The 12,382-nt window shown below is 52.0% G+C and overlaps 1 protein-coding gene across 1 annotated transcript; it reads left to right on the forward strand.

Annotated features, from left to right (window-relative positions):
* The first annotated feature begins 365 nt into the window (after positions 1-365).
* Positions 366-10,471, forward strand: GDF10 (growth differentiation factor 10). The gene is made up of 3 exons (XM_004680674.2): positions 366-675; positions 6,849-7,771; positions 9,606-10,471. Exons 1-3 carry the CDS (start codon positions 366-368, stop codon positions 9,795-9,797), a joined length of 1,425 nt encoding a protein of 474 aa, XP_004680731.1. The 3' UTR covers positions 9,798-10,471.
* Positions 10,472-12,382: the final 1,911 nt, after the last annotated feature.

Below are 12,382 nucleotides of genomic sequence, written 5' to 3' on the forward strand. Positions count from 1 at the left end.
CCCCGCCCCGCCCCGCCCCGCCCCTCGAACCCGCCAAGTCCAGCGCACAGTGGGTTGCAAAGTTTCGCGGTGCTTGTCCGCGGAGACAGCGCGCCGACTCGACTCTGCTGGGCTCCGACCGCGGTGACCGCAGGCTGGGACTAGAGCGGCACTAAGCTACCCGCCCCTCTCTGCTCTGCGCCCCACGCGAATCTCGGTACCCCAGCGCCCGGGACCCGGGGCTGCCGGGGCTACCACCGAGTCGCCCTGCCTCAGGGTCGGTCCGCAGTCTCCCGTGCGCCTGCACGCTCCCTCCTCCTCTTCCTCCACCTCCTCCTCCTCCTCCCGGGTTTCGGCTCTTTGCTCTTCGCTGCAGCCAACCCACCATGGCCCGTTGCTTCTCCCGGATCAGCCCAGGAGCACAGCCCCAACTGCTGCCCCTGCTGACACTGTTGCTGCTGCTTCGGGCCGTGGGTGGTAGCCACACGGCCCCCGCCCGGTCCCTGCCCACAGCTGCCGATGGCCTGGCAGGGAACAAGGACCCCCAGAGGCTCTCTGGGGACGCAGTAGCAGCTCTGGGCCACGGCGCCCAGGACATGGTCGCTGTCCACATGCTCCGACTTTATGAGAAATACAGCCAAAGAGGCGCGCGACCTGGAGGAGGCAACACAGTCCGCAGCTTCCGGGCTCGGCTGGGTAAGTAGAGGGGGTTCTGGGGCCCTTGTCTTCATTCTCCCCCTCCCTCTCCTGTCCATCTTACCCACCCTGCACCTCCGAGTTTCTTTTCTTTCTATTCATTGACTAGTTCATTCATTCTATCACTGACTCTTCACCAAGCACTGTAAGACAAGCCTCTGAGATGAGCCTCCGGTGGCAGAGAACCCCTCTTGGCCGTGGGGGTGCTGCCAGGTCTAGGAAATGTGGCACTCGTTGGATACAGCCCACCCTCCTCAAAAGGCTTCTAAGCCCCAGGGGGACTTGGGGCTGGGCTGGAGAGCTTATGGGGGGGGGGGCAAAAATCCATCCGAAAGCATCGGTTGTATTGGCTATTGACAGATGCGGGGAGGACACTGAGGAGGCACAATCTGATGGCATAAGGCAGCGCTGGTAGAAATACCAGGCACCCTGCCCGGGCAGAAGGTGTGAAGTTCTAGCTGAGGGCAGTTACTGTTTCAGTGACTGGAGGGGGAGCAGGGTGGACAGAGAAAGGCCTTGGGTGCTCAGGACTGAGGCCTGCTGGGTCCTGGCATGACCTATTCAGACTATAAGGCTTTGAGGAAGCTCCAGAAGGTCAAGCAGCAAGGCACCCTGCCTCTCTCATCCTTGCTCCACTTGCAAGGACATCCTTGCTGCCCCCTTTCCCCACACCTTGGTTGATGCTGGACAGAGGCCCCTTGCAGAACTCTCCCTTCCCTGCTCTGGGAGCATGTGCAGACTCCAGCATCAGCAGCCTGCCCAGCCAGGTTGGGCCACCTGTCCTGGCCCAGGAGCAGAGTAGTGGTGGTGGTGGTGTTGGGTCTCAGGGAGGGGTGTCCTTGCTTGTCATACAGAGTGTTCATGGTCACAGAATGTCTGCCAGAAAAAAAAAAATAGTGGGCAGATTTCCCCTGTGGGCTTGGTGGGAAAGATTTCCATCTGCAGGGACCCCTCCTGAAGTTTAGGAAAAACAGGTCTAACTTTGGGGCCAAACAGTATGGGTGAGATCTGCCACCTGTTCATCTCTGGCTACATGATTCAAGGTACCATCCATGACCTGAGAACCAGATATGGGACGCTGGACTTCACATGTACTGGGAAGATTCACTAGGTTAGTGTCTCAGGGTCACCCAGAAGAAATCCCACCCTTCCTCCGTCATTCATCACCAGGGGTCCACTCCTGCAACATCATTATTAAATTAAAGCACTTAAGAGTCCTGTAGCATGACCATGGCCTTGGAAAATCACTAAAGCTCTGTGGACCTGAGTGTACTCTACAAAATGGACAGGTCATGCCAGAATCTTCCCTGTGGGGTTGCAGGAAAGGTGAGATGCGCTAATGTATCTAAACCCTGAGTTCAGCCCTGGCCAGATTAGGTCTTGGTATATATGTTAATCTCCTAGTAGTACGAAGCATTTGTGTTCTTATTGGTGTGAACTTGACCTTGATTCCATAAACTCAGTCCTCAAAAAAAAAAAAGCAAATTTGCCAAGGTCACTGTTGCAATAAGGGCAACAGGCCATTGTATCTGCTCACTCGCTGGAGCCCTGAGCAGGGAGGAGCACAGTCTCTGTTTTCACAGAATGGGGTAATGTGAGTGGCGATGAAGCATAGAATAGGACCTGACACAGTACTTCAGCTGCAGTCCTTCCACTTCACGGTAAGGAAACTGAGGCTAGGGAGGGCTCTGTTCACTGGTTGGCACCTGGCATCTGTTAGGCCAGGTGCTAGTCCCCTCCCTCTACCTCTATCAAAACTAAGCCCAGAGCTTGGGAGAGAAAGGGCGGACCAGTCTGGGAGACCAGAAGTGCTGTGGACCTCTCTGGGGCTGTCTAAAAATGCCAAGACCCTTTCTGAACCACCTGACAGCCCTGGGTACAAACTCCAGCTCCACCAGCAGCTGCTGGTTGTGGCACAGATCTCTTTACCTCTCTGAATGTTGCTTTTTTGTACACATGGTGAAAGAAATGATGCTTCAGTGGGATAAAGTAGATTTTGTGTTCTATCAGTGGGGTAAGTTTGGCTTCTCGTGTCCTCCTTCGTTTCACTTAAGTTCATCCTTACCCAGCTCCTCACCAACCCTCGGTGGTGCCTGCTTCATGACCCAGAGACCCAGCTGTGAGAAGGCAGGCGTCTGGATAGGGACCCCTCATCTTTTTGGATGCTGAACAAAGTTGAACGCCTCCGCAGAGGCCTTCAAACATGCCTCTAGCACCTGCCCCAGGACAGGTGCCCCTGCTGCCTCCACCAGGCAGTGCCTCTTCCTGCACAAACAGTGCCCAGAGCCCCAGAACCTGCACTGGAGAGGGCTGCAGTCCCGGCTTGCACCAGGCAGCATACCTCAGGTACAAGTACGGCCTGTGACTTGGGCTGCTGGGTCCAAGTGACCTGAGCAAGAGACTAAACTTTGGAAATGGGGCTTGTGATGCCCTGAGCCATGTCCAGATGTCCAGTGCATAAAGCAGTGCCTGGCACATGAAGGGTCTATCGCTCCCGCTGCTGCTGCTGTGCCACCCATTCCTCTCTTCAACCCTGCCTTCCTTTGCTCCCTGAAGTGCATCTTGCTCCCTAGTATGTCCACATTAGTGGAAAGGGCATCTGAGCCTAACTCTAAGAGTTAAGGGGTGAGTTCTCCCCACCCAAATGATCTGTGTTTAAATCTAAATTTTTCTACCTAGCTGCGTGACATTAGACAAGCTACTTTAGCTCTCTCAAGTTGGTTTCTTCACACTAAAATGAAAGCGATAACTCAACCTATCTATTAAAAAGGCCAAAGTCACATTCATTTCAGTCCCCGAAGTCTTTCCTAAGCACATCACTGGCTGGCAGGTGCTGTAAGCTTGGCAGGCACGAAGACACAGAGACGTGGGTGCCCTGCCTGGAAGAGCTCGCAAACTGGTAGGGAAGGTGGAGGTGAGCAAAAGGATGTGGGCAGCAGCTGGTGTGATGGAGTATTCTGGGGAGCCCTATGGGTGACACTGACCCAGCCAGGGAGGGATCAGTAGGGAAGTATGAGGAAGAATTCACGGGACAGGTGGGCCCCAGGGGTTGCGAAGGGTGGTTGGGGTTTAGCCACGTGTAGCAGTGAAGTAGTGAGTTCTGAGAACTGTGGAGTTTGGGGTCAAGGAGGAGCCATCAGGAGGAGAGAGGCAGGCAGGAGAGTTGTACCAGAGGATGGGCCTGTGTATGGAGCTGAGATTTCTAAAGACCCCAGAGAAATCGGCTTGTCTAAATAGGAAGGCCCTTTCGTTCTTAGTGTCAGAATTCAAAAGCATGCAAGTGATTGCTCGTGTTGGCAAAGCCTTTAGTGCTTCACAGTTCCACGATCTGATCATGGTTCTAGCCAAGGTCAAGGGCTTGGGGTAAGACCGATCTGGATGCATACTCCTGCTCTGCTGCTTGCCAGCGGGGTGATTTCAGGAAATTATGTCTCCTCGCTGAAGTTCCATCTTTTTGTCCATAAATGAATGACACATCCCTGCCCCCACTGTGACAATGGACAGATATGCTTGGAGCTTGGACTTTCATAACTAGCATTCTAGTCTCACTAGGCCAAAGATAAGAAAACTGAGGCTCAAAGAGAAGCACTGCTGAGAGACACCGCTGGCCAGTGCCTCCAGCTGAATATTCATGGTCAGCTCAGCTTTCCAGAGCAGGAGGCTGCCTGGACTATTTCAGGATGTGATTGCTGAGCCCTGGGGCAACAGGCCAGGAGCCCCCATTGTTACCTGAAGTTAACAGATCCAGCCAGGACCACACCCTTCCCCATCACCCATCCCTTCTCTCTGACCCCTGACTGCTCTCCGCCTGGTGCTAGGGTGCAGGGATCCAGCCTCACGCTGAGCCTCCAAGTACAGCCCCTCCTCTCTTGGCCTTTGTATTCTGGGGGTGAAACAAACAGAACAGAAACACCCATCCGGATGGTGGCAAGTGACATGAAGACTTTGAAGCAGGGGATGGACAGCATGGCTCTGCCAGCTACAGGAGTCGTGGGCTCCCCTGGTTGGGGTGCTGCTTGGGCAGTGCCCGAAGGAGAGAGGAGTGACCAGGAGGAGGAGTGGGGAGTGCAAAATGAGGAGCCAAGGCAAAGACCTGAAATGGACGTTTCCTGTTTGGACGGGAGGCCAGGACTGAGAAGTAAAGTGGGGCAGGAGCTAGAATTGGGGAGCTAGGCAGGCTGACTCAAGAAGGTTCTTAGTTAGGAGTCGAGTTTGATGTGTGGGCTCTGACCAAGCCAGTGACTTGACATTTAACATACCCAGCACACTGGGGGGCCCAGGCTGTGATCTGTGAACTGATAGAGCTACAGATGGCTATGACACCCCAATTACTCCCTCACTACACTGAGCTCCTGCAGGGCTCTTTTCATGCCTTGTTCTGCCTCCAGTCAACCCAACACTCAGCCCAGAGAAGTTTTCCAATTCCTGGAAAAGTAAGGGAGGAAGGAGAGAAAGAAGAAAGGAGGGTTTTGATGAGCCAGAGATCTGACCAGAAGGACCAACACAGTTCATAGGAAGTAGGGACCTCTCTTTGGGGCTTTGTGGCCTGAGCTCACGCAAGCCAGGTGACTTCAGGTAGACGCCCCTTCTGCAAGCCTCCGTCTGGAGCCCCCCTCATTTTGGGCATGTGGGCACAGAGGAGAGGCCCAGCCCATGCATGGAGGTGGCCCATCTCCTACTCAACAGCTCCCTTGCCTGCCTAGCTGGGGGTGAGCTCCCTGGCATCAGAGGGAGAAGGACCCCTGCTGTGAGTGGGCTCCATCAGGCTAAACTTTTTTCCCCTGTGTTCTCTGAACTTGGCTCCCCATCCTAAAGGAGGGACAGTGTTCACTGCCCCTTCTGCATCCTCTCGGGAATGACCTCCAGGGAGGGGCCGTTTTCCTTTTGTGACTTAGAGGTTGTAGTTTTCTTGGGTCCAACATCTCTGGCCCTGCCGCGTGGCCACAGCTGTCTTTCTTTATACACTTTCTTGTCACATTATATACTTGACCCCATCAGTGGAAGGGGGATTAATAGGATTTTCTCTGGGGAGCCCCATCTCTGCCCTCCCCCAACCTTGGAGTTTTCCTTCCTGCCCCAGGCTGTAGGTTTCTGGGCCAGATTGCCTACATCCTGCTCACTTCTGAGAAAAGTCAGAGATGTCTGCTCCGGAGCATCTTAAGTGTTTCCTAGCAAGGACTCTGCTAGAACAATAGAGTTACGATTTGAACTGGTAAATGGAAAATGCATCTGCCACATTAGCTGGGCCCTACTCAATGGTATAGAGGGAAGGAGGTATAGGAGTTGGTATGGGAGGAGCTCGCTCTGCCCACCTCAGTTGGTCTGTTTGACAAAAGTCGCTGGGAACCACATTTGTGAGCTCCTTTTTTGTGCCTGGCACATTACCAATGTTATTTATTTAATTCTCCAAGGAATCACGCGAGATAGAGATTCTGTTGTCCCAAAGCATAGCGTGGTTCTCTTGAAGCCTGGTTCCTAGCACCTTTCTTAGCTGGGGCCTTTTTTTTTGGGAGGGGGGGGGTAAGGGTACTGCATTGCTGATGAAATGTCATTCCACTCACAGTGCAAACCCAGATGCTGCAGATACACAGCTGCTGCCCACCAGTGCTTCCCAAAATTTCCCTGATGTTAGAATCCCCTGGGATGCTGGTCAGAACATGAGTCCCTGGGTTCCATTGTCCCAGAGCCTCTGAATCAAGAAAGGCAGACAGTGAGCAAGGAATACGGAAGGGCCTGCACCCACAGCACTCGGGGCCACGGGACTTGGGGAAGCCACGACTCAACGTGCTTCTGCTGTTAACTGGGTCTCTGTCTTTTCCCTTTTTCCTCTCTCATAGTCCCTTAGAGTAGGTGAAATTAAACTATCCTTATCCCCAATATTAACAAAAATACCCCGAAGAGCTGGGCACCTGGCTTGATCCTATGGGTGCCTGAAAAGCTGTGTTCCTGAACATGCCTTTGGAGAGCCCAACATTAAGCCCCCAGCACGGGTGCACATGCTCCATCTCCTGGAGCGCTGTTGCTCGCTCAGCTTCACACGGGGCAAGTGTGTGGGCAGAAGGACAGAGGCCCCGTGGTGGGTGTTTCTCCTCCATCCCGACCTTGGGAAGGAGACCCCGTGATTCCAGGGGCCCGTCTTGGAAACAACCTAACAGATCTGCCCTCCTTTGCAGAAGTGGTTGACCAGAAAGCTGTGTATTTCTTCAACCTGACTTCCATGCAAGATTCAGAAATGATCCTCACAGCCACATTCCACTTCTACTCAGAGCCACGGTGGCCCAGGGCACGAGAGCCACCATGCAAGCAGCGAGCCAAGAACGCGTCCTGCCGCCTGCTACCCCCCAGCCTGCCCATACGTCAGCATCTGCTCTTCCGCAGCCTCTCCCAGAACACAGCCACACAGGGGCTGCTCCGGGGGGCCATGGCCCTGGTGCCCCCACCACGGGGTCTGTGGCAAGCCAAGGATATCTCCCCCATCGTCAAGGCAGCACGCCGGGATGGCGAACTGCTCCTCTCTGCCCAGCTAGACTCCGGAGAGCAGGACCTGGGAGTCCCCAAACGCAGCTCCCTGGCACCCTACATCCTTATTTATGCCAATGACTTGGCCATCTCAGAGCCCAATAGTGTGGCGGTGACACTGCAGAGATATGACCCCTTCCAGGCTGGAGACCCAGAGCCCGGAGCAGCTCCCAATAGCTCTGCAGACCCCCGAGTGCGTCGGGCCACTCAGTCCACCAGGCCCCTCCAGGACAATGAGCTGCCAGGGCTGGATGAGAGGCCAGCACATGCCCCCCACACCCAGCACTACCACAAGCACGAACTGTGGCCCAGCCCCTTCCGTGCGCTGAAAGCCCGGCCAGGCCGCAAGGACCGCAGGAAGAAGGGCCAGGATGTGTTCACGGCCTCACAGGTGCTGGATTTTGATGAGAAGACAATGCAGAAAGCCCGCAAGAGGCAGTGGGATGAGCCGAGGGTCTGCTCCCGGCGGTATCTGAAGGTGGACTTTGCGGACATCGGGTGGAACGAATGGGTCATCTCTCCCAAATCCTTTGATGCCTACTACTGCGCGGGAGCGTGCGAGTTCCCCATGCCCAGGGTAAGGCGTGCCTGAGTGACACCGCTGTGTCTTGAGTGTCGTGCAACTAACTCAGCTCTGAGCCTACTGGCAAGTGCCTCTGCCTCCTGTTGGTGAAATGGGAAAAGAACACCTCCCCTCTCCGCAAGCCAGGGCAGCCCCAGAGGCAGCCTGCGGTGGAGACGGCCCGCACGGAGATGGGGTTTCGCTGTGCTTGTGAAGGTGTAGACGTGGTTATATGTGGGTTTGGAATCAGAACATTTTTTGTTTTGTAGAAATGAGATAGGAGAACTTACTGGCCCAGGTGTGTTCTCTCATAGCCATCATCGAGCCCTCTCCTCTCCAAAGCTCGTGGCTCTGTTCCTGGCCTGGACCTCAAGACATTGGTATCTGTGACCAGCATAGAACTGGCCTCTGTGGCTTCCCAGTGCAGGTTCCCCTTGCCACCCTCACGCTCAGGGCAAGCAGCCATGAACAGCTGCTCTCACAGTGCACACGTCTGCAGGACACACAGCCAGGGCTGTTTCACCCACTAGACTGGCCCTTGGGCGTCAGATTCTCTCCTGCCCTCAGGGCTGGGTCATGGCTCTGTCCCTCCATCACCCACGGCCCCTGTGGTGGGCTGACTGCCAAGTGATGTCAGTGTCAACTCTCCACATGCTGCACATCCTTCTCTCCTGCTTAGTGCCTCTGCTGAGTCCCAGGTCACGCCTTCCCCTCCCAGAACGGAAGTCAGTGTATAAATACAGTTTGAACATAAATAAATCATCCAGCTGGGAAATACCAGACCCAGGCCTGGGGCTGCATTACCCATTTGGAAATGTAGGGACTTCTCAAAGCCGTGCGAGAGCAAAAGAACGGAAGGGAGATGCCAGGCAGAGAGGCAGGCCTAGCCCAGGCTGGGACACGTGCAGGCTGCAACTGGCATTCACCCATCAGCCTGGCTCATCCTTCCCACCTTCCCTGACACCGGCCTAAGCCCTGCAGCTCAGGTATCCCTGCCTCGCTTCTGCCCCAGAGGCCTTTCTCCTCAATGATCTGTATGTCAAATTCTTAGGTCAGTGATGAGCTGAAGCTGGGCACTTGGCACTGTTCATCTTGTGGTAGGTACTTACTAAAGAGACTGAATGGCATACTGTGTGTGTCTCAGGACTTAGAGCTTCTGGCTGAACGAGACTGCTTACACGGGGAGAGAGAGCCTGGCCCCAGCGAGCAAGGTTTCTGCCCCCAGCAGCTTTCTAACTGAGGGGCCCTGGTCAAGTTATTTAGTCATTTTAAGTTTCAGTTTCCTCATTAGTAAAATTAGGTCACATCTACCGTAAGATTAATATGATGACCAAATGGTGTGATGCAGGTGAGGTAGTGCCCGACACCCAGAGTCAGACCCATGTGAAATGTCGGTTTCTAGCCCCCTGAAACTGCCACATGGGCCTGCTGACCTTGCCCTTCAGTGCCACGCACGCGACCCCTGGGAAGCGCGCCTGGACTGGGCAGTCTGTGAAATATGGGCAGCTCTGGCTCAGTGAGTTCACTGAACCTCTCCCCAGGCCTGCCCAGGCCTGCCCAGTCCCAGGTGCTTGTGGGGGATGTGTGACACGCAGGTGCCCCCCAGTGGCCAATGCCATGTAAGGATGTAACTTTCTTCTGGCTGCAGAGGGGCTGAGGCTCTTCCCGACCTCCCTGGGACTCAGCCTGTGGCTGACTTCCCAGGAAGTGTGTCTCCCCCAGCCCTGCCCTTCTCACCTACCCTTTCCGAGGCCTTACTCAAAGGCAAGCCAATGGCCTGGGGGTGGGACGGCGGGAGGAGGCACCAGCAGCGTGCCAAGGTAACGATGCTCCTTTTCCTTCCTTGCAGGTTGTCCGCCCATCCAACCACGCCACCATCCAGAGCATCGTCAGGGCTGTGGGCATCGTCCCGGGCATCCCAGAGCCTTGCTGTGTTCCTGACAAGATGAATTCCCTTGGGGTCCTCTTCTTAGATGAGAACCGGAACGTGGTTCTAAAGGTGTATCCCAACATGTCTGTGGAGACCTGTGCCTGCCGATAAGAGGAGGCGCTCTGGGAACCGAAAAACCTCCGCCCACCCCACTCCCAGCAGGCAGAGTGCTCAGAGCTTTCTGGAACAGGGGTTTGACTAGGGGTGAAGCTCCGAGGAAGGGCAGAGCTACATACGACCTTGCTGGGTCCCAGAAAGAGCTGTCTCCTGGGACATCAGTCTGAGGTCTCTAGCGACTTGCCTCCTAAATGCCAGTCTGAACACCCAAGGGAGCTGGGAATTAGCACTCGCCTGGCCATCGCCTGTGGCCCATCCCACCGTTTGGAAGGCCTGAAACTGAGCGTGTCCACAGTGTTGGATGCCGCGGTCGCCATCTCATAACCTGCAAAGGAGGCTGCAAATCTAAGGTTGCTTCTTTCGTGTGGAAAGAACGTCTGCTAAAATACTAAGTTTAAATGTTTTGGGCCACATATTGGTTATGGAAAACAGGGCCTCAATAATGGTATAATGGTTGTTTTCTTTTGAATCCACTATAAAAGCTTTTATACATACAATATGCACATATAACCAATTTTGGATTCTTTTTTTCTTAATATATATTTTATTTTACAAAAAAAAAGGAGAGAGTTGGCACCATTTTCAGAGGTCATTGTGCTGGTCCAGTCTGCATTGTTTAAACATACCTGTTGAAGTAACACATGCATATGTTGGAATACTAAAAAATAACCAAGATTTTTATATTTTTGTAAATTATACTTTCTATACTGTAGATTGTGTATGTTATGTGTTTTTATGGAAAACTAATAAAGGTACAGTGGTATCTTGAAAAGTGGAATGTCACCTATCCCAAAGTATCAACGGAGCCCTGCTTTAACGATGCCACCTGGGTGACCTCTGGGGACACAGGTGCCTGTAGGCTCAGACAAGCCCTTCTGCCTTCCCCATGGCCTTGTACACACTCTTGTCTCTGTCCTAAGCTCTGTAAATCAATCTCCCTTCACCCCCAACAAAAACAGCCATCATCCTGGGGCTGAGGTGGTCCCTCACGATGGGATTCATTTAGCATTTCAGTCATGATTAGTGATTTGGAGAATCTCTTTATGTGCTTGTTGGCCATTTGTATACTGCTCTGGAGAAAAGTCTATTGAGGTTCTTGGCCCATTTGAAAAAATGTTTTAATGTGCTGTTGAGTTTTGTTAAGGAATAATCTGTACAGTCTGGATAGTAATCCCTTATCAGATATGCAATTTGCAAATTGATTTGCCCTTTCTGCAGATTACTTTTTAATCTCTTGATGGCACCTTTAATGTACAAAAGTGTTTCATTTTGATTTAGGTCAATTTGCCTTTTGTTGCTATTGTAGCCTGTGCCTTTGATGTCACATCAGTGATTTAAATAGAAGTCACATAATTATTAAACTCCTAGAAGAAAACACAGGAAGAACTTTATGATATTGAGCGTAGGGTTTAATAATTATGTTCCCTATATTTAGACCATTGATCCATTTTGTGTTCAAATTTGTGTTTGGTATTAGGTAAGGGTCTGGCTTCATCCTCTTCCATGGGGATATCCAGTTTCTCAGGCACTTTTTATAAAAACAAAACAAAACAAAAAACAGTTTTTTCCCTGTTGAATGGATTTAACCCTTTCCAAAATTATTCAACTATACACTTTTAAAAAAAGATAAAACCTCTTTAAACTAAACCTGTACACAGCAACTTTTATTTCTCAAATAATTGCAAAAGAAAATAAAGCAGACTTTGGGTTAGGTGTCTAAAACTGTACACCAGCCTTTCCTTTCTCTGGGCAGAAACAAATAAAATCATAAAGCCACCATAGTTCAGTTCCCTGGTCTATGAATCATATGAAAAGGGCTTCTCTAGAACAAGGAATGAAATATTCAAAAGCACCCAGTTTATGGGAGAAAGAGGCAGAGGAGGGATAAATAAGATCTTATGTAGCTTAACTAAGGTGACCCCTCCCTGAGGCCCCAGCAATGAAAGCTGGTGGTAGGAAGGCCCCTTTCTCGTGAGACCCCAGGCCTTCTAGGGAAGACAGAACCAGACTCAGCCTTGTTCGAAGAACCAGAGTTAAGTGGAACTGTCCAGGTGGACAAGACCCATTTTGCAGAAAGGTAACAAAGGTCCTGAATGTTTAGGAAAGTACACAGCCCAGGGCCACATACCTCACAATCTAAGTGACAGGTGCTCTCAGGCGCTGACTGAGCCTCCACCATGTACCCCACAGTCCTTTAATCTGAGACCCCAAACCCCAAGCTACCTGAAGACCTAAACTTCTTTTAGCACTTCGTGCATGTGTATCAAAACTTCACCTGAATGTACATTTACATCCTTATTTATCTCAGGTGTTGCTTTTTATTTTATTAGGAGTGTTGTTTTCAACTTCATTGGAGCTATAAGAGGATATACAACATAACAAGTTTCCAATCTCTGAAATTTCCTGAATCTCAAGACACTCCTGGCCTTAAGGGCGCTAAATAGGAAACAGGGGACTGCTTATATCTCAAAAAGTTGACGGTGGCCATCACTGGATAATGAGATTACAAGTTATCATTATCTCCTTTATAAGGCTTTTCTGCTCCCAAATTATATGTGCTTCATACTACTGTTATAATC

Source organism: Condylura cristata, unplaced genomic scaffold (genome assembly GCF_000260355.1).
Source record: "Condylura cristata isolate star-nosed mole 26May11 unplaced genomic scaffold, ConCri1.0 scaffold00011, whole genome shotgun sequence".
Taxonomy (NCBI): domain Eukaryota; kingdom Metazoa; phylum Chordata; class Mammalia; order Eulipotyphla; family Talpidae; genus Condylura; species Condylura cristata.

Coding starts and splice junctions, on each gene's coding strand:
- GDF10 (XM_004680674.2), top strand. CDS start 366: ATGGCCCGTTGCTTCTCCCGGATCAGCCCAGGAGCACAGCCCCAACTG. Junction 676..6,848: donor CAGCTTCCGGGCTCGGCTGG/GTAAGTAGAGGG, acceptor CCTCCTTTGCAG/AAGTGGTTGACCAGAAAGCT. Junction 7,772..9,605: donor GCGAGTTCCCCATGCCCAGG/GTAAGGCGTGCC, acceptor CCTTCCTTGCAG/GTTGTCCGCCCATCCAACCA.